This window comes from Helicoverpa zea, chromosome 8, assembly GCF_022581195.2.
Source record: "Helicoverpa zea isolate HzStark_Cry1AcR chromosome 8, ilHelZeax1.1, whole genome shotgun sequence".
Taxonomy (NCBI): domain Eukaryota; kingdom Metazoa; phylum Arthropoda; class Insecta; order Lepidoptera; family Noctuidae; genus Helicoverpa; species Helicoverpa zea.
Window position 1 is genome coordinate 5,860,569 of NC_061459.1, and position 23,252 is coordinate 5,883,820.

Sequence of the window (23,252 nt, forward strand, 5' to 3'; positions counted from 1 at the left end):
GATTCAAAGGTCTCACTTATTGAAGTTAAACAAAAAATAAAGTCACATCGACATAATATGCATATTTACTTAAGTAATTACATATATTTACAACAATATCAACAAATGTTTACGTCTAATATACATTTTCCTATGCGTAACAGATTAGCTATACATCATATAAATCTCTACACGAAGTCTATACATAATTGATTACTACAAGTATTGCGTATAATTGTTTATAATAATGTTCCCTATGACACGTCGACCCGTCAACTTACCCTTTTAGCCGAAAAATAAGACTTTATTACAATTGTAAACATACATTTCATTCTCATGAAGAAGTTCCTGACTTTCTCTGAATATTGTATACATTTCTTTAGAAAAGAATAAAACCTTTTAGTGGTTTTACATCAAGGGAAGTTAACTATACGAATAGTGATAAATAAACGAGAACATTTTCACACGAAAATATAGTAATAGACTATTCAATAAAATATAGATAAGCGGAAAACGCTATACAAATAACCGATTGTTTCGTTAACAAACTTCTATAAACAAAATTAACATTAACATTTCAAATATTACATAAAACAAATTGATTTGTGAGTTCGCAAATACGTTCGGCAAACATCAGAAGTGGTAAACGTTAAAATCAGATGAAACTTGATTCAACACGCATAACAAAATATGAATTGAAGTTCGATCAGCCAATCGTTATTCTAAACGCGATCCAAAAGGCACTAGGTTTTATTATTATAATAGATTTGAATTGATACGTTTCCGAAAGTCGTTGTAGTTGTAGTTATAGTTCATGAGTTTAAAGTTAGAGTAATAAGCTGAAAACTAAATACACATTTATACATAAAAAGTGAAGGTTCCACGTTTATAAGCCTCGCTATTTGAACCAGGAACGTGATACACAAACTTCGAAGAAATATCTGTAGCGATTGGCTACACAAACACATAATTATTCTGGTGCACACAGTGGGTGAAGCACACCACCAATTTATGGCAATCTCTGTAAAGGGACTGCGTATACACCCACACATATAAATCAAGTATAACACACTAACATGGGGCTCAAACATTACACCTATTTATAATTCGTTCTACGTTACAGTTATTTGACATCGTTGTTACCTAATATTATATTAAAACTCTTTGAGGGTATTATGTCCATCAAACATGTAAGATTTACGTGTTTCGTTAGTAACAATAATATTATTTCGAAGCAATTAACACAAGTTGTCACAGTTTATAACGATAAGCACAACCGGCTGAGACTTTACAAACCCATCGAGCGCGTATTAAATGGACTTCAAATTGCAATCAGGTGACTTAAAAAATAACACCTTGTCTAGCAATTTATTTGACTTGAGATAACGTGTTATTGGTTTATTATTATCATAAGTTGTGTCATCATAACTATTTATCTAGCATTTCATTTTGATATCATATTTATCTAGCAATCGAAAACAAGCTATGTCATGATTACAATTCAAAGTCCTTCGGCTTGATTCCTACATCCGTATCTATAATCATGTAAATCCATTCATAGCTATAAAGTCTTGGAACACAACGTTGCCACATCAACTATAAACTAAGATCGTACAGACTTCTTAACATACATAGCGCATGTAAACCCGCGAAAGTAATACGTAACAAGCGTCAATGAACAACAATGTCACAGGATCACAATATAAATTCATCATCGGCATATAAGGCTCTCTTCCCGAGCTGCGCAGACGCCGTGCGGCGGCGCGAGGAACAGCTTGCCGTTCGCGCATGCGCACAGCTGGTAAATGTTCTGATGATGGGGGTCGTGCGTGTGCGCTGCTGACGGGGGCAGTGGCAACGCCGATTTTAACTTTGGCATAAATATACTGGGTGCGTCGAGACGAATCTGGAAAAAAGATTTATATGACAAGAGCCCTTAATATTGATGAGAGAAAAAACGATTATTAGGTCTAATAAGAAGGAGAGTGTATGTCCACGAAAAGGTAGGTCCTATCTATTTCCGTCAACCTTAGCTTAAAACGGCGCTTATTTCCAACACACGTATCTCGTTAACTGTGTTTCCTATTTAAACAAAAATAAAGGGTTGCTCACCGCGCCGGCGACCGATCTGATGCGGAAAGTGGTGAGGCAGCTGGCGCTGATGTCCCCGGCGCGCGACTCCAGCGCTATGTTCTGTGCCGCGTGCATCTCTAGCGAACGCGTCGGTGACTCTAGCCTGAGGACAATCAGTCTGTAGTCAAGTATTTGGTTGTTATGTATTAGAAAAAAAAACGCAATTTTTGGTGGCTTCTGAGGTGAGAAGCCAGAAAACTAGAGTCATTAATCTTGTCGATCTCATAGTTTTCATTATTACTCATACCTATTCAATTAAAGATCTCACATACGAAAATTAATTAAATATTCCTAAACAAGTTCTTCAATAAACGCCATGCTCCAATAAGTCTAGAGCATGTGGTAAAGGCATGCTTCTATCGGACAACAAACTTCAGTAGGTGCGTTTGACATAACTGTATGTTCAAACTAACGAGTTCAAACTTCGTCTGCGACGAGGACAAAGCTCGTAAATTTGGTAAAGTACAAACACACAAATATACATACACCAATGGTTTTGAAGGGGGGGCTTTGACTAGGGGTGTCTGCGCGGCGGCTTGTACGGTGACGCCGGCGGGGCTGACCACGGTCAGCGTGTCGGCGCCCACTGTCACCGAGTCCTGCCCGGCGCCCAGCAGCAGTGCCCCCCGAGCGTCGCGCACCTCTAGCCGGGCAACATTTAACTCCAAACGATCGTGACCTACAACATTTTGCAATATTAAAGCTGACAAACAAATGAAAACCATGTACTTAGATAGTTATTCCTTTGTAAAGTTTTCCAATGCAGCTAGCTTTGCCTGCAAAGAAGCAAAGGTAAAATTAGAACTCACCTAGATATAATCTACTCTGTAGCATTCCGTGCGAGTCTCTAGTAGAAACGGTAAAATTTCGAGAAGCTTCCATGTAAATTGGATATCCTCGACGTGACTTGATGGTGGATGCGAACAGAGAGTCCAACATTAGAGCTTGTCCCAATAGTTGTAAGCCTCCGGGTACGATGCGAAGTTGGCCCATTCCCTCCTAAAAATAACTTAATTGATTAGTCATTGAAGACTTTAATGAGGTGTCTGATAAATGGTATAGTAGAATATCTTCGTCATACTGTTTCACTAAAAGTACACTACATACAGCATCAAACTACATAAATATTGTTGTGTGATGTTAATTTGCATGGTTTCAGAAAGATATAAAAGGATTTAGATTTATCAAATGAATTCATTAATTGTACTTTTAGCAAATATTAAAAAATACGAAAATATTTTTCTGCAAAAAGTTAAATTTGTTATGAAGCGGCATTAAAAAACTTACCGAATTAAAATCCAGCACCTTAAGTACCCACAGCGTCAGCGCCAGATTGATGATCATCATGAGCATTAACGCAGTAACCAGAATGTAGAGGCATTTCTTCCTCCAGCCGTAGATGCCCACTTTGAACTGGCTGTTGTAGCTGTTCCTGATCGAGTCGGCTTTTGTGTCCCGACTCGTATTGTTGTGCAGGATCGGCTCGGGAGTGATTTTGTCAGCGTACGGTATTCTGCAAGAAAACTCCTTAGTTAAAACAATGCGCTATTGAAGGGAAAACGTAAATAACTGCCTGGAATTGATTGTCCGTTCTGCTGTCGATGTTGAAAAATTGTTTGAGGGTATTTACTGTCAACTATTTTTAAATTTATTTCCTTCCTGTGTCATATAAGAAACTGATATTTTGCGATGATACATTTTACCAGTAAAACGAAAATACATTTTCAACAACATCATGCGATTTACCGCGGAATAGTGCAGCACACGTATATATTGCACATATTATCATTATTAATTAATTCCTCCACACTATTAAATAAAAAACTAAAATTAATGTGCAACACAAACGTATAGCAAACAAAGGCATGATATAACGAACCTTTTTATGGTAAAACTCCGGCTTGTTTGTTTATTAAAGTAAACCTGTTACTTTGTTTAAAACGAACGCGGCAAATATTGCTCTAAATATTTGGACATGAAAGGTAGCTTCATTGGTTCAGTTTTACATTCTGAATATTTCTGAATCAGGGTTGGAAGTCGTGGGCAGTCGCAGAGGGAACAAATATGCCGACGGCATGCCTTCAGCGCGTATTGGCGCCATTAAAAACGTCTGTTTTACTTCGACAGCAAATAAAATGCAATTTTATTTTTGCATTCGCTTTATTGTTTTGTTTTAAAAACAAGGCTTTTATGGCCCGAAATAAACATTCCATATCGCATTCGTGTATGACATACTTAATCCGGGGATCGTAAATTCTTAATACCTACTATTTTACAATCGACGTTTGCCTAGTTGAAGGTGGTAATTATGTAAATATGATGTAGTATATTTCCTGACGTGTTTTTATTGTCAACATTTCAAACTAAAAATAGAGTCGTTTTAAGAAAACGCATTGTTTCAAATGGCGTGATAATCCACACTAGCTGTATGGATAGGTTATTCACACTCTTCTTTTCTTTTTTTATAAGGACGACCTACCGAGCGTTACCGCTGTACAATGTACATAAAAGAACCGCACATCAGATTTTTCGTTTTCTTCAACGAACTAATTGCCTAACATTTAAGAAAATAAAATATCCATGTGTTCCAAAAATAGATAAAAATACCATAATAGAATGTTAAAAAGCAAAGTGGCTGTTGTATCAGATGTCTCCTAATGGCTTGGCACTTTCTGTAACGCCGCACCGTCAGCGTAGATAATACATTTTCTTTCACAGCTTAAAGCGAAACACAAAAATGTATGCAGGTGTATATACATGAGTAACGTCTCCACAAGGTGTGATATTTAACCGACATTAGCAAACTAATTATAATGCAGTGTTAGCAGGTGCAAGAGATTTGGTGCACGGAGCAGTTACGCCATTAACAAAATAAACAGTTTAACCTCGCGCGAGTATATTGAACAGTATCATACCTCCTCACTCGCGGAGTTCGTCAACACCCGTTATGTAAACTAGATCGAGTGTGCACTTTTCAAACGCAATACCAATCAGATTTTTATACCAAAGCAAACTAGAATAATAACGAGAACAGCGTTCAACACAACAGTTAAATGAATTAATAGATATTGTTTGGCCAAAATATACTATTACAGCGAACCATATTTCTATGCGACGCATACAAAAGCACCCCATCCGATATTCGTGAACTGGCCACCGTCAGCGAGCGAGGGTCATAAATTTACAAGGATTCGAGCACGACAGGGCAATGCACACTGAAAAATTCTAGTAAGCTCCCTCGGAGGATGTAAGGGATATATTTACAAGTGCATCACGGGAAGGAACGGAGGGGATTACCCTCCTGTGTCTCGCGCGGCCGGCGACGATCACGACGGAGTACCTGTGTGATAGCTTCGTCTTCCGGACTCATCATACAGTCTACGTTAAAATACGAATAACATTGTTACCGTTGTAATGCGTTTATTTTTGATGACTATAATGGCCCAATTGTTAGTATATTATCAACTATAACTTATCGACTAAGGGTTAGTAATACCTAAAAGCTAAGTTTCTGCCTAACAAGCAACTCGATCCAATGCCTAAGCACCGGAGCAATGCCCGCATACCGCATGCGTAATAAAACTAAATAATTCCTTAAGTAAAAAAACAGGCTGAAAAGATCGCAATTAGCTAAAGAAAACTTAACATTGTTATCAAGCAGGTCAGCTACTTTAAGTGAAATCAAAATCTAGCAGTGTAATGTACACTGGCTGCTCACTGATATAAAGCGGATTCTGGCAGTCAGCCAAGAAAACTCTCAAAGAAGAAGACATTATAATATTACAATACAAAATAACAAACCTAAAATAACTGAGAGTTTTTAAAAAGTATATAATGCTTGGTTCATTCTATTAGGGTTTGTCTGTCGTTGCATTTTATAACAGTGTCTGAGAGACAATGTTATTTATAATGTGAAATGTACTTAACAGAAAATGCATTCTCACTGCAAACTTGAGTGAGTTGACACGCAGAGTGCTCTGACCACAGGGGATTCCGATCCGGGCGAGTTCCTTCTGTGTGTTTATATTTTGTTAATTCTGTTTGTTGTGTTACGAAATGTTATTATTGTTATTTTTTCTTTTGGTGCTCATAGTGGGAATGATCTTAAATATATGAAGAGGTTATTACAATCATGCCTTATTATTTGTGTTTAAAAATGTTATTATAAAAGTGTTATCATAAGTTTAACTTTGTGACGAAAGCAACGTTTAGAACCTTGGCTACCTTAAACAAAAAAAGTTAAAGTATTTTGATTCCAAGTTCCCTTGCGTAATAATGTAAGCATGAATAGATACGATAGCACCGTGTTACAAATAGGTATATTACGTAATTACTGGATCACTGAGCTTTTGGTTTTCTATGAATATTGCTAACTGAAAAACAATCTATGTGTGTTCTTTCTGTAAAGTGAAATGTTTCGTATTGTAACATATTATATTAATATCAAACGCTACGGTTAAGTTACATTAATGTTTCAACTATTTTAACCAGTTATAGCGTTTAACCCGTAACCACACTCGAACTCTCAACTGTTATATAAAAAGAAATCCCCCACCAGATTTCACGACAAAAAATAAAACAGAAACGATCATCACAAATTGATGCAATTTTTGTAAATCCGCACATTTTTTTGGTAAGACTCGGGAAAATAAAAAGGTGAAATCTGTGCGAGGAGGTTCGTGCACTTTATCTCCCGGTCCAGTCTCCCAACACGTTTGGAGGGTTTACGCGGCATTAGAAACCAATTACACGAATAATACCTACTGCCTGCCCCCACCGCCAGTACTTTTTACTTTAGATCAACGTTAAAACACCGCACGATCATATTATACAAGCCAGAATTATACCACCACTCTTACTTGTAATTTCTCACTTACTTCTTAGGTAGGCACTATAACAGGTAAATAATGCTAATACTGATTAATGCAGTGTTCCGCTTACGATTAGTTAACGTTACGATGTGTCGGGTATGTTATATTATTGCATTAAATACATAATAGAGATAAAAGGTAGAAATGGGGTGGAATCTAATAAATTCTCAGTGCGGAAGCGTAAACGATGTACGCAGAGACGGGCACGTAGCATCGCCTCGTAGCGGCGCTCCGTAGCCCGTAGCCTCGTAGCTCGTAGCCGTGCTCGTAGCCGGAGGGGTGGCCACCGCAAATGAGCCATATTAATCATCCCCCATCACGGCAGCTCGACTTTTGAGCTTCCTCTGTTGCCTGATTCTCCATAATAAGGCAAGTTTTCCTCCTCCCAACAATAAATGGAGATAATGAAATAGTACTTAAGGAAACTAAGGAATGTGATCATGTGCATTCTGAAATGCTTGGGTACATACTATCATAATGGCTAGAACAGGTCACGCCTGCCATTTGATTTCTATAATTGATGTAAATGTAAATACAGCCATTAAAATATTTTTGATCAAAATAGTTGTTAAATATAAAAATATTTTCGTTTTGAATGCAAAACTAAATATGCAAAAGGTTATAACAGTCGGTTATTTGAAAGCACCTATATCGTGCGATCTAGTTTTAGTTGAACATAGATGTCGAATATTTTATGGACTTGTTCGACTAAAATTAGTTTATATGACTGTAACATAAAATAGTTAAGCATGGTCTAGTCATAGAATTCAAATATATTAAGGTAATTTAAGCAAAGTAATAAGCATAGAAACTTTAATAAAATTGACAACGTCACGTACATCTTTTCCTCAGTAGGGTAATATTTTTTCTTCTGTCAGAGTTTTGAACATTTCGGTAACTCACAAAAGTTTTACACTCTTAGCATATAAGCGTATCAGTTTCACCTGTCATATAAATAGCAATATAGCCTTTTCCTTTTAATGACTCCAGGTTTAAACTTCATAAAACAAGCCGGCCGCAGGTTGCACAAAGGCATACTTCACATTGGCTTTTCACATTCGAATGCAGTAATAATGGCGAAAAGCCTCTCCTTATGAAACTGAGAATATATCCTATTATTTAAAGAGATTGACGCCAACAAATATATAAACAACATAAACGAGCCGTTTCTTTTCAAAATTTTGATGGACGAATGTCAAAAATGCACAAAATAGTACTATATGTTTAGCTATATTTGTACGAAATGATTTGTGAGATTCGAGGCCTGAACCTTTAAAGATAGGGGCGCGTTTAGACTTATATATTCTTGAGGCTAAAGAGGTTATTTTTTAAACGGCGCCCTTGAGCGGGTCAGACGAGGGTTTGAAGTTTCGCATGCGAGAGTCTACTGAACTTTACTACTGATACACATGTATTGTAACGAGGACTATGATTTGTTTAACAATAGCAGTAAACAGTTGTTTGCGCTTTGCGACAGATCCTGTGCATATGAAATGACTGGTATTTTATAGAAGCGCGAGGTGGGATAGTTTAGCGGCGTGTGCTAATTGAGCGTTTCAGCACGCGCCGCGCGCCGGTCCGCGGCCGCCGCACATTCGTTAGCAATATTCCGCTAACGAACCAAACTAATGGCTATTAAGTTGAATAACGTAGCACTTTGCGCCACGAATACCGTACACACTCACTGACAGATGTTTCGAGAATCATACACGCCCGGCCTTTTCACAAACTAAATTTTTCACAACCTTTTTGCATGTCATCCGTATTGGCAAAATATACCATTCAGTGAGGACGAATATTTCACTGCGTATACCTTTGTCATTTCAGGGGCAGCGGAGCAATGCGCCGGAATATGCAATTCATCTTGCAGTTCACACGAAGCTAAATTTACGGCAGCTCGCTACAGGAATGGTTTCAAACTGCTTCTGACTTCCACGAAAAATCAACGTAACACCCGCAATTGCACATTTACTATTCATTCACGGTTCTATTCATCGTTACAATTTGCTATTATAAAGATGAAATTGCCGTTATTGAATACATATCCGAAAACCCCCTTTACATTTTCTGTAAGGAAGTCAGGTTTAATTCATTGAAAGAAGTCAGTGAATGTTTTCCCTTAACATTGAAATGAGCGCGGTGGGTGTAGGCCGCGGCGGCTTGGAAATAAGAAAATCCGCAGCACTCAGGCTGTCACCCCACTGTAAGCTGTGTAAGCTCACACGATGGGAGAGCTATAAATTAACTTTTCAATTTGCCAATGACGCATCGCTAAGACTCGGAACCGAGCACCCTTTGATAATATAATTTGGAGATGGTCGCTTTTCTGCTACGCCAGATATTTTAACCGTATCGTGCAAAACGCTATTAAATATTTTAACTCCACTAAATACATCAATAATAACGCAAACTACTGGAACAATTTGCACAGAAATCAAACGCTAGTACATCAGCGCTATTACATATTTAAATGATCAAATTATGTTTAGTTGTGTACATTTCATAAATACAGAGGATGTTTAGCGTGGAGGGCCGACGCCGGCGGTTGGTTGCATGCAGCAAAATGCAGCGTAGCGCTCCATTATGTGGGTCATAAATCAAGTGCATTGAAATCTCCTTCCTCCTTCGTGTCGGTGAGCCATCGCCGAGCGACGGATATTTGAACCAATGCACCGCCGAACCGACAGCGCTACGCCGCTACACGCCGTAGCTGTTTGTAGCTACGTGGCTACGACGAAACTACGCGCCCTATCTACGCTGCATCTTAAACTTTGCGCGCCCAATATTGGCTGGACTGTAAAAGTTTCAAGTTCTGAAGTAGTGTTGATATCAAAATGTTTGTTTTTATTTATCTGTCTTTGTTTCTCACTTAAATGAAAACTTTAACATATGCTAATAATAAAAGGCCTAAATCAACTAAAAATTAACAACAAAGTTACTAAATACATACTAACCACACACATCACAAGCACTACTCTATAGTCGTCTTATATAAGTGCATATTGTTTTATTTAGACAAGAATGTCGGCAACTACAACAAAGTTATGTGACATTATACGGGGGCACAATGGGTCGGACGGCCGCCACCTCGCGTTCCGAGGACACCCATTCACTCACTGCTACTCAATGGCTTTTGCATGTTGCATTCTGTGGCGCATTCTCCCGAACTCGCGAACGCTCTCATATTTCTATCGGTGCCGCCAAATTGTGGCCTATTGACTGCGGGGGTCGGGTGTTAATCTGCATACATTATCGTGCATTACTTATATGTTTTACGATTGTCGCACGGCTTGGAATAGAAGTCTGTTCTAGAACAATGTTGTAGTTGTGTCTTCAGTTTTCGCTTTAATTAATACAAATGCTATATTTTCTCATTCACACTCGTAATTTCACAAAAACTCTCTGCTTTTCTTGACCTTAAGTTTGTAAGTCCAATAAACACATTTCACTATATTCCTTAAATTATTTTTACCACGACGACCAGTTTCCCTATTTCTTTCCTTCCAAATCCCATTGAACCGCGTAACCTTTTTGCAGCAACAAGCAACTGGCAGGCAGCATCGTTTCACAGCATCAGCACCGAGCACAACGCGATGGGTGCATCGAATAGGCACCGCGTGTCATGTATGGGGTAATACCTTCTCCGGGAGACATGTCGCCCGGCTCAGCGAAACGTCAAAGGGAAATTGAAAATTAATTTATGCCTTAAACCTCATAGCAGCTCGGAGATTGTAAATCAACGGCTTGCTACTCTTCGTGAAGTGTTTCGTGCTATATGCGTTAATGGGATATATGAAGTACCTACGTATTTCTAAAACATAACACTACATACACCTATAGTTCCAATAATGCACCACAATTATTTTCGTACATTCAACATCTGCCTAGCCTTTTCACAACTATGTCGGGGTCGGCTCAGTCTTCCCGCATACAGCTGAGTAGGTAACAGTGTTTTTTTTAATTATTTATTATAGAGTTATTAGTATTAAAAATACAATTTTGTTTGTTTTATTTTTGTATAAATTTAACAAGTGGTCACCTATAGGCCATATTTTTACCACTGCAAAAGTTTAAAATAAAATATCGCACGGCACATTGTAGCGATCATATATTTTAAGCAGCTGTGCATTTTACGTGAGAGCGCTTTGAAGCTCAATTTATTAAATATACTAGCCCACTACATAATACTTTACGTACACTGATACTTTACCTCGTAAAAGGAATATTTACTATCAAAAGTATGTTAATTCATTTAAATGATGCATGTAGATTTTGCAATAAATTCAAAAGATTTTGGTAAAATTCACTATTTTTTTACGTAGGTAGTCGACTAGAAAGTGTGAAAAAGAATCCCGTGTAATTTAGGACCTTAGGTCAGTTATTGCACTTACTCTACTCATTATATTGAAATTACGCACATAAAAGGCCAATCAACCATCAATTGAACGAGCACATCGGTATTATAGAACATTAAGCCCCCACTCCACTTACTACACGCCATTGAAACATTTGACGAACGCACAGCCTCGCTCCGTACTCACTCTCCGCTAACAGTCGTCTGCGTACATGTAATGCGAGCCGGAACGCACTCGTGGGACAACTCCAAAAAGAGTCGTAAATACTCCCGACGCCGCTCACTTATAAATTAGGATCATAAAGCAGTTGCCGAACTTTGTTGGCGGCACGACGATCATAAAACAACGCTTACTCGGCGGGATCGACGCTGCTCATGCATCGCTACTGATCTTTCAATTCTTTGGATTATAATACTGAGCAGACACATTAATTTTTAATGGTCCAGATTGAGTTAATCGTTAAATCACTGTGACAGAAAGGAAGAGAAGGTGCGATTTCAGTTAAAAGAGAACTATTTGAAAAATAGTGATCACCTTTTTAGGATGTTTTTTTAACTAGACATGGACAGTTACAAAAAGAAATTGATAAATTATTTTACTTTTCTTGTCAAACTCTAACCAATTTTCCTATGCAGTTACCGGATCGGCCGGAACACTTCAGTTATATGGAAGGTGCGACCCTTGCGTCAATGGGTTATTGTGGTATTAAGTAATTGAGCTCAAGGAATTTATGATTTTGTGGTGCCTATAAAAACGCCTTTCTGCCACTATTAATTCTTTAAAACCTTTATAATATAGGTGCAAACGTAAATCAGTTTATCTTTGATCAAATCTAGATAATGCAGCAAAAATACTCGTATATTATCATAAACGGAAGTTTTTCAAGAAAAGATTTAAGAACTGTAATTTACGAGAAACATTAATCAAAACAGCACCTCGAATATCCATAAAAGATCCTTGGTCTAAAGTGTGAAACCGAAACGTTGTATTAATTAACATAATTAGTAGATTCATTGTGAAATACTGCAGCGAGCCAATACGTAACATCATTACACACTGAATGAAATGAATCATTAAGTCTGTCAGCATTCCATCAATTAGCATTTCATGGATTGTAAAATTGAATTATATTCATATTAACAGGTGACCACAATTTTATAATTAGTTTACCCAAAACTTCGCTTTCAATGCGTTTTAGCTGGTAAATTGATAAATTGAGCACGCTAACATTGTGGAATATTCGAAACATTTTGTGGACACTATATTTAGTGATTACTTTGAAAAGCTTTGTATTGATTTATAAAACCAAATAGGCACACCATGTTACAAACAATGCCCACGAAAGTAGATTTTAAGGAATGATCCGTCCTTTTTTACTAAAACGGAGGAAGATAAGAAATTCCAGAAAATATATAACATTTGGAAAACAATCTTGAATATTAAGGATATCAAAGATGGTATAGAGGAAACCTGTAAATACGGTATGGCCTTTGATAAAAATACGACAAATTTTCGTACCTAGCAATTCCAACGTTTATAGAAAGCCTTCGATTTCTGTAAAAGTGTTTGTGGTCAATTTTGTGCTCGTACCAAAATATATTTTTTATTTTATCTAGTGCACCACGCACGTTTGCCAACAGGCGAACGAATTTGAGAACTCAGTTTTTTGGTTCATCACAAAGCAGAAGAATATTTCACATGCCGATGTTAGAGTACCTATGCTCTGTTATAGCTCTGGATAACTAACGGTTACATGGTCAGCGATGGTTTTTTTTTTTTTATATATAATTTAGAACAAGTAGTAGCTTGTTGTCCCAGTTCAGTTGGTGTTGCCCCAGGTCAGGCAAGTACCAATGCAACTTTTCTAAGTTTGTATGTACTTTCTAAGTATATCTTAGACACCAATGACTGTGTTTCGGATGGCACGTTAAACTGTAGGTCCCGGCTGTCATTGAACATCCTTGGCAGTCGTTACGGGTAGTCAGAAGCCAGTAAGTCTGACACCAGTCTAACCAAGGGGTATCGGGTTGCCTGGGTAACTGGGTTGAGGAGGTCAGATAGGCAGTCGCTTCTTGTAAAGCACTGGTACTCAGCTGAATCCGGTTAGACTGGAAGCCGACCCCAACACAGTTTGGGAAAAAGGCTCGGAGGATGGATGGAATTTAGAACAAGTAGTAGCCTAAAATAGAAGACCTTTAACTAAAAGTGCAAAAGAAGCTTTTCACACATTACAATATCCGAGAACCCAACATGCCGAGAAGAAGTCCCAATTCAACTATTGTAAATAAACTTATCAGTTTATTCAGCGGCGGCAGATGTGGAAGTTTAACTGATCATTTCGAGATCGCGAAATCGCTTGGAAGTAATTCGCGAAGGCGAGTTCCCCGCAGACGCTTTACTTACAAGCACTTGAAGTTAGTTGGGACCAAGTTGGCCGGCTTTCCACTCATACACTCCGTAACGACAACTTACTCACTTTTGCTCACTCGAGGCTCTAGTTCGCGGATATCAAGGGTTTTAAAATTTGTGTCTGCTTTACTTTGTCATTTTGTTAATTTACAATGAATGCAGCGATTGTTGTTAGGATTACCTGGTGGTTAGGTGGCTGGTTGGTCTTTGTGTTTTTCTTCTTTATAACACTGTACATTTTAAAAACTGTAGATGTACTTATATGGAAGGAACTTGTCTTATTTATACGATATTATAGCTCAACACCAATTTGGCAGAAAATTGTTGATAAGATAGTTATACTATCCTTAAAAGGATAAAGGATACTTTTATCCCCACCTGGGTAAGAAAAATAGTTTCTTCGGAACGCCGCCCAGCGAATCCGAGGTCTAGAGGTTTATAACAGGTTATCAATATGTCTTCTCCTTTTGGAATAGTTTAAAAATCTTTTTAATAATGAATTAAAATTTGTTCAAATTGGAACTAGTCTTCTCATTATCACTAATATAAAGAACCATGAAAATTATATTTCTATGCACGTATGCAGCTGTACCTTCACAACCCTCATTCCTCCAAGAGTAACGTGGGTGTAAATAATTCAGTCGATGCGAAGCCTGCTCTCCGGGGCTTTGCTCCGAATACCAACATCTGATCTGTGATTGCGCACGATAAATCTATTCCTCTCAGCACACCGATTGTTGTTTATCCCCCGTAAATATTCTATTGCAAATAAATATATTCACATCTCATTTAGAGAGCATAACATTTGTTTGGTTGGATGCAAAGTTTGGTTAAAATTTTCACGTATAAAAGTCAAAAGAGAATGGAAGGCGACAATAATGTCTAGGTATGGAATGTTCGGGCCGTGGCTGCGCGGGCAAACAAGCCAAAGCCGTGCGACTACGTGACACGCAATACAAATCGCAGCGACTGCGCTGCACGCTAAACTCGCGCTACGGTTCACACCTATTCAATTGTTATTTTGACAATTATACCATATGCGATTGGTATGTGACAAATATTTTATTAGCATTTGTAACTTACCAATAAGTGGCGTTTTATGCTGTCTAATTCCGAAAACAATGCCCGAATGATCATGATGTGGTGACATACCATTATCACACGGTTCACCATTTCAATAGGAATTTGTTTGGTGTCGATTAGCTATAACTTGGTGGTAATAACATATCTACATCATGTTTAAGTTATGTATTAAAACAATGTTAGTATAAAAACTTCGACGCCTGATCGATGTTCTTTTATATATGTTTTATGTTTATATATGTTTTGTATATAGTATTTCATTTTTAGTTTTGTATAAAGACTTATATTTAAATTTTTACAAACGAAAGTTACACAATTAAAGTCGTTCTAATACTTTTGTCAATCTCTTTGATGAAACTTAGTATTCTTACACTTTTTATGCTAAACGTACAATCATATACATAAGGCTTTATAAATATTTACAGTACATTAAACTAAGGAATATAATAATGCGTTGCAATTTGCAATCTTTTGTGGAGTTCGATTCGAGTAATCAAATAAACCGCTACTGAAATGATTTCGTGATTCCAAATATTTTAATTGACAAACAGAAATGCCGGGAAAATAGCGCTTAAATTGTGCTTGCATTTGCGGGATGTTAATTCAATGAATAAACATCACGTCAGAACAACATCAAAATCCACTTCCTACTAGCTATGGCGATGCCTCACTTGCCATGCAATTCAATTAAGCTCACTTTTTATGCAGACAGAATACACGTTGGCGCGTCAATCTGAAAGTCAATAACGCTATTATTGCCACCATAATCATTCCGTGGTATAATGTGACTATGTTACATCATTCCCATTACCACGTCTATTGTCCCACCAAGAAAATTCATTATGCCGGGATCCATAACATCTAAAGCACAGTTTGCGTGACTTTACATAATTATCGCGTTTACTTGGATACTATACAGTCAGATTTCATAAAACAAATTGTTGGTTTTACTAAAACTTTCCTTCAATAGTATATTAGTTGAAAATTGATCTGTAATGTAGTTCGAAATTTTTGATCGTTAACCTAATTTAGTCGATCGACCGCGGTATACACACGCATGAACAAGTACACGCTCGTAATTGACTCGGCGCTGTAAGAGGCTTCAGTGAGTCTGTACCTACAAGCGTTTGTTTCAACGGAACATAAAATTTACATGTACATAAGTTATTTGCGCCGGAGGTGCGTCGGCTCGTAAATCTCGCGACAAGGGGATTTCTGTTTGTGAAGTTTCTTTTTTATTTCCACTTTATCTGTGTAACGCAAAGGACTGTGAATACTCAGGCGCAACTCTAAACCCGCTCAACTTCAATAAATCAATTTGTGCACTTACCCGTACTTATAATGTTCTCAGAGAGTTCGGCACGTGTCGAGACCGACTCTGAATATGTTACACTTTCATCGCATAAAGATGTGTGCGTAATTCTATATTTTTATTTCACAGAGCACTTATGAAAGCTCTTGCTTTAAATACTTTTCTTTCTCGCGAATAGTTATTTTGAATGTGTGAAATCTCTGAAACATATTTCAACTCCAGTAAATTTTGTCATTTCAAAATAATTATCTATCCACTGAATTCGTGAAATGTTTAGCTGTCTTTGTCATTCCCCCATACCCAATTTAAGCCTTTTAAGAATCACTTAAATGCTGCGGAGCCTTTTCAACCAAAATAAAATAAGCAGTCGAAACGGTTTGTCCGGTTCGTCGTGTTCATTTTGCATCACAAAGTTAGATGTGTTTGTCGTTCTATTTTAAACGCGATAACGCCAACTTTCCAGTCCTCGAAATGTGAATACCTTGTTGCGAAAATGTGACTAACGGAAACTGTGTACAAGTAACTCGACTGTCCTTCGGTGGCTCACAGTGCTCACACCGCGCTCCCCTGTCCCCCGCCGCGCCAGCTCGCGCCACATACTAGCGCGCCGCCCGGCGCCGCCCGTGCACCGGCCACCGGCGGCACTCGGCACATTCAGATCTCTTTATTATTATAACAAACAACGTTATTCACTTCTTACTACACGTTTTTATGATACTTACACATTATACGCATTACACAAAGGAAAGTTGCCAACATACAAGTTAACGCCTGCGGTATTTGAATTTACATGCACAACAATAGCATAACGAATGCTTTCTGAGGTTGACAAGATTTATGGCGACCAAAATTATTTTCCGTGTGGGTGCATTTGTTAACTAAGAGTCTTGGCTTGTTTTTGCCATTGCACCTAAAACAATACATATTACAGTACAATTGTACATATTTACTTTAAATTGGATAACTGATTCAAAATACCTAATGGTTATTGCAATACTTGATCTAAAATTAACATTTCTTTTTGAGTTATTGATTTCTGACACTTATATTCTGAATATTAGACATTTCAATTTAGTTGTGTTGGTCATGTCATGACCTTAGTCTGCCAATAACTAATTGCCCCGGGATGCTGTAAAGAATCCGAAACGTCGAGATTAAATAATACTAGCTTCTGCCAGCGACTTCGTCCGCGTTTGATTCGGACTTTGTGCAAAGAGAGGAAGAAATAATAATCACCTGCCTATCCAATTATCCAAATCTATGCGTACCTAACCTATTACTACTTAGCTTCACACGCGACGGAAGCTTAAAAAATGGTGTAACTTCTCCCGTTTTTCCAACATTTCCCATCACTGCTCTGCTTCTATTGGTCGTAGCGTGATGAAATGTATCCTATAACCTGTCCAGGAGTATGAAGAATGTTTGTGCAAAGTTTCATTAAAATCCGTCGAGTAGTTTTTGTTTCCATAACGAACATACAGACAGACAAACAGACAGACTGAAAGACAGACAGACAGACAAAAATTTTACTGATTGCATTTTTGGCATCAGTATCGATCACTAAGCACCCCCTGATAGATATTTTGGAAATATATTTAATGTACAGAATTGAAATCTCTACAGCTTTATATAAGTATAGAAGATATATCTGAGGGCACGGCAGTGCCCCAGCCAAGACTCGAGCAAAGCGGGCACGGCCGTACCATCTTTTCTCGAAGCGTTTCGCGGCTATTTCAGCCCCCTGTATCTTCCATGTGAACAAAGCTAGGAGTTTAGGTTTTCGATAACCAAGAGTAAGTATTAGAACAAGCTCAGTCTCAAAATTACAAGACATTTGAATAAATAGTTTACGAGTTATGAGCGATCAAAGTTACACCATTTTGTCACTGACTCACTCACTGACCGATCATCAAAAGTCTAAGGTACTTCTAGCAAACTTAGAACCTTCAAATTTGGCACCAAGATAGGTTATTAGCTACATATAAAGGGAAAATTATAAAAACCTTAAAACTTAATAAAAAAATAGGAAACAAATTTATATTTGCGGTTTTTCAAGAACATTGTGTATGAATTTTGACTGCATTGATAACTTTGTTATTTATTTATGTACAAAATGTTACTATTTGTTTTATTGTTACGTAGTGGTATATTGTTATTATGTATTAAATATACAACATATGAATAAAAAATTAGGTTTAAATGAAATTAATAATGATAAAATCTTTCATATTAATGCAGTGCGATAAACACTGCATGCTCGCTCGATAGATGGCGTTGTCCTGGTCTAAATCGCGCTATGCTTTCGTTACATAGCTTACGCGGTGTCCTGCGTGAGCGACGAACGCGACGCGACGCGACGCTGCGAACGCGACGAACGCGATCAACTCAAAGGAATTCCCTACATGCGGCCTATGTGACAGTCTGCGGCGAGACGCGACGTAACGCGTACTTGTTTTGAGGGCGACCAGACGCGACACCGCGAACTATTCAGAAGCGTTGATTGTTGTGGGACAAAAAAAACATAAATATTAAAGAAATCGTTTATTAGTACAAACAAGTTGGAAGATTGTTGCTGTCTGTACTTTAAATATGAACTTTCAAGCAAAATTGTAACACAACTTCTCCATGATTTGAGAAGTAATGACCAAAATCACGTAGGACATCTGTCGCGTATAGCATCGCGTCGCATTACGTCGCGTCGTGTTGCGTCGCGTCGCGTCGCGTTCGTCGCTCACGCAGGACACCGCGTAAGTAGTACTTAAAAAAAAAATCAAATAATTTCATGAGATAGCGTCATCTACCTCTGAAATAAATCTCTTTTATTCTAAAAGATACTCGATAAAAGAATTTGACAATTTCGAAATTTTTTAGGTTAAAAAAAATATTGTTTACGTGCTACTTTAGGTGTACATATCTGGTTTGATATATATTAAGTTAGTTGCATGTAAGTTAATTTGATTTGTTATACCTATACTTAGAGAAGAAAGAGACCTACAAAAAATAAATTTGATCCCACCAAAAACATTAAATGTAAAAAAAAGCCAATCCTCTACGCAATTCCTCCACCGTAAAAAGTTTTGAGATCGCATAGAAGCCAAGTCCTGTTCTACTTTATTTGTAGTAATAAATCAATATTTTGTGACTATATCAATAGTTTTGTTCACATTACAATAATATTGTCTTGGCCATGAGCACAAGTTAAAAGTCGCTCCTTGTAATAATGTGTAAATACCATTGAATTGATAAATTCTATATGGACATGAGTTTACGATTGGACTGATTATGGACTGATTGGAATTTGAGATCACCATGGACTAAACATGCGCCATAGTACATGTGCAGTTCATTGATGTTGGATGATACTGACTGTCGGTCATTTAGTAACAATTGAATAAACTAAAAGTATTTAATTCTGTGATATTAAACTTCATGTTTGACTTTCACCTCTCCAAGATATGCTGTATTATATTTGTAGTTTATTGTGCTCATGGCCAAGTCAATATTATTGTAAAGTGAACGAAACTATTGATATAGTCACAAAATATTGATTTATTACTACAAATAAAGTAGAACAGGACTTGGCTTCTATGCGATCTCAAAACTTTTTACGGTGGAGGAATTGCGTAGAGGATTGGCTTTTTTTTACATTTAATGTTTTTGGTGGGATTAATATAACCGCGATAAAATCCGTAAAATTCTGTAAAATATTTAAAACTGCTAGGAAAGCCACATATCATATCTAGCCCAATTCTCTATAATATCACGGAAACAGACTACTAGTAGGTACCTATATTAAAGTCATGAATTGGGTTTCGATCTAGTTTTCCTAGAACATGGGAACATAACTCACTCCTGCATAATAGAATTAATATTCATCAAAATATGTTCTCATTGCTGAATTTCAGGATTAGGAATATAACTTATTTCCATTTAAAAACGGTATTTACGCCTTACTCCGAGTCAATTATTTCCTCAATTGATTCAGCTATTTTGGCGTAAATACTTGCGCATTTATGTTTTTATTATATTAAATACAAACATTTTGCACAAGAAATGAAATGGTAATAAATAATTTTCTTAAAACAGGCAGAATTGAAAACTGTGATGGATACCACACACATCCACTTGGAACACATACAGAATGTATTACGTATTACATAAAGATTTCAATGTAGTACTTTATTATCCGAATATTAATTTACGGTACACAGAAGTAAAATAAATCAAATTAACTTTTCGCTCCCGGAGGAACAGAACAAGGTGAAAGAAAAAATATTGCCCACGAGCTGCCCAGCGTCATGAGACCATTCGATGACGTCAAGTGGTTTATTTCACAAAAAACATAAGATGATAAGAAAATGCAAACCTATATATGTCTTTAAGAATGTGTTTTTGATTTTTCCCTCAATAATGTTTTTCAAAGATCATTGAAAACTAAGCACAGAAAAAGGCAACGGTGGGCATGACTATTGCATATCATAAAAGAGCTACATAAGTACTAGTGAATTTAAATATTTCTACAAAAGTTCAGTCGGTCCTATTTCCTTACCGACCGCGGCCACAATCTTTATACACTTAATTTATATGAAAATTTCTTTTGTTACGACTTTAACATATGATTCGTTAAAATGTAAAGGCGTGTAAGAACGAGGTATAAACCTTCTTTCAAAAGTTTATTAAAGTTCTATGATGTAACTTATCTGCTAATTCCGCCGCTTAAAGTGTAAACCTGACACTTTTAAGGAAAAAGACATTAAACATAATTTCGCATATTTTCCCAAAGTTATGCCTCCGTGAGCTGAATAAAAATTGTAAAACTGAACCATAAACATTACACAATATTATTTTGAAAGAGTCAAGCTAAATTAACAGGAACAAAAGTAGGAAGGGCGAAAGTTAACTTTCAGTTGAAATTAATGAAGATTACAAAATTCACGGCCATTGAGTTCCCCGCCTCGTCGAACCTTTGACTCTAAGTTGCTTGTTAGACTAAATTGAGAGAAATAATAGGTCTCATTTGTTTGGTTTAAAGGTTTCCAGTCGCACCCGGCGGGCGGCGGAAGTTATTATTTCACCGCAATCCCAACGGCCAATAAAATAATTGTCGTGTTATTAAATTGCGAATTAGTAAAACGTCAATATTTTTAAAAATATCAAATTATGATTCTGAAAACGATCTGATATAAGTTTCATATCAAAAATCATAAACTTTTACTGAGTTAATATTTAGGGGCCACTAGGCAATTATGTGAGGGTTGTGCTGTTTGTGAACATGAGATGAAGGCTGTATTGTGTACGAAACATGCATGTATTCAACACTTGGTTTAGGAGCAGAACTTAACGACTGGTATTACGTTTTGGCCTTTTTACGGACGTTGTTGAAAATAATACCGATATAACAATAGTTTTTGGCAAATATTGCCATCGGTATACATATGTAGGTACATACATAAGTAAATTAAAACTTTAGCTTAAAACTTTAGCAAAAATTATCAAAGCGTTGCTGGTTGAAAATCAGTGTAAAAAAATGCGATCAATTTTATCCAGAATATTGATTCCTAATTTTAAGTTAAAAAAATGCTAATATAGATTTTCAGCGAACACAGATTTGTATCAAAGTGATAACAAATTATGCTCGCTATTCCATGAAATAATAACGAAAAAAAAAAACATTTTTTACTAATAGTACAAACATAACATGAGTAGGTACATAGTTAAACAAAATTTAAAACTGCGATTCTTGGCTAAAGACTTTTTACTTACTCATATTCTCACAAATACCATTAACTAACTTTTCCATCCGATTCTATTAAAATATACCTTCACTCGAACAACCAAAATTAATGTAAGAAAGTTAATAGTCAGTTAAATTATGGAAAAATTACTTGTTCAACTACAGTTTGTACTGTAGAGTTGGGTTGGGAGCATTGGGTATATTTTTACCACTTTACGGATTATTATATTTTATATTTCTATATAAAAGAGTATTTTTTCATTAGTATTGTACAATAGCCAAAAAAAGATAACCATTCAGTTTTTAAATCCTTCTTTTTTAATTTTTACTTCATTACAGGACAGCCTTTAAGATTTCGACAAAACTCTAAGTACCTTGTAAAAAGCTCTGATTCATGTAGAAGAACCTTAAAGGATTTCACCCCAGTTTTAACAAGGTCGACAGAAAAAATCCAGTGCAAAGTGTGCAAAGGCTGAAGTTCAAAGCAGACACGTAAAAAGAGCATACTCACTTTCGTCCTTTATGGTCGGTGTAGACAATGTGGTTCCTCGCGGCGGGCGCCTGGCGAGCCCGGCCCAGCGACTGCGCCTCCATCATCCACGGGCCGGGCGGCGCGCGTCACCAGCACTGCGGGCTGCCATGCAGAAACAAATCTGTGCTCCCAGCCTTGCCACACACAGCCGCGAACGCCCCCAAACTGTCTGAGTGTTCAGTTAGAGACCGCTTCGGTGAATTACTCCCCGGCCACGTTTAACAAGTTCGGATGGCCGGCTTGTTAGAGCTCGCTGCTCTCCACCGACATTGTATACACAGTTTCGACTTCTTAGCTGTGAAACTTTCACCCGCTCTGTTGATTTTGTTTGTTAACATTGTCCTGTTCAAGAACTGTTCTAGATTTATCTCCTTTGTGTTTGCTCACTTTGTAAAATCAAGCGCAGCATGGACAGTTCGTTTTGTTTCGGTTTTCGTCTGTTATGTATTTACTGTCCAAACTTTGTTTTAAGTTTTATTACGTTAAATTGTTCATCTGTTACAAAAATCTAGTTAAGAAACTGGTCTTTCTTATTTTTTTGTATTTTTAACAATAAGTTATACTATGGCATATACTTCACTTGTCTTACAATTAACGGCAAAGGATAACTTCGACTTATAATCGACTTATACTGAAAAGTAATTTATACTTCAGAACGTATCTCAAAGGTACAATAGACTACATCTCAAGACAACAGTTGACAATCTTGTGGCAGATTATATAACCATTACCCAGATGTATATTGGAGGACAATGTACCCGTATACAAGGGAGTATATAAAACTGTTTACATAAGCACTTATTTATCTTCTACGGGTAGGCGGAGCTTGGGATCGAGGCGGGCT

General features: G+C 37.1%; 1 protein-coding gene across 1 annotated transcript; it reads right to left on the bottom strand.

Moving 5' to 3' along the window:
- Positions 1 to 37: 37 nt before the first annotated feature.
- LOC124632780 (delta-sarcoglycan-like) lies at positions 38 to 22,941 on the bottom strand. The gene is made up of 6 exons (XM_047167740.1): positions 22,388 to 22,941; positions 3,400 to 3,625; positions 2,922 to 3,111; positions 2,599 to 2,791; positions 2,092 to 2,215; positions 38 to 1,885 (listed from the first exon to the last, which is right to left on the bottom strand). The coding sequence occupies exons 1-6, from the start codon at positions 22,471 to 22,473 to the stop codon at positions 1,691 to 1,693; spliced, it is 1,014 nt and encodes a 337-aa protein (XP_047023696.1). The 5' UTR covers positions 22,474 to 22,941; the 3' UTR covers positions 38 to 1,690.
- Between the last annotated feature and the right edge of the window lie 311 nt (positions 22,942 to 23,252).

What these genes read in the sequence shown, in the direction of transcription:
- LOC124632780 (XM_047167740.1), bottom strand. Translation starts at nt 22,473, where the DNA reads ATGATGGAGGCGCAGTCGCTGGGCCGGGCTCGCCAGGCGCCCGCCGCG. An exon ending in ACAGAGTAGATTATATCTAG is followed by an intron (nt 2,792 to 2,921) that starts GTGAGTTCTAAT and finishes AAAATGTTGTAG; the next exon opens with GTCACGATCGTTTGGAGTTA. An exon ending in CCCCCTTCAAAACCATTGGT is followed by an intron (nt 2,216 to 2,598) that starts GTATGTATATTT and finishes GATTGTCCTCAG; the next exon opens with GCTAGAGTCACCGACGCGTT.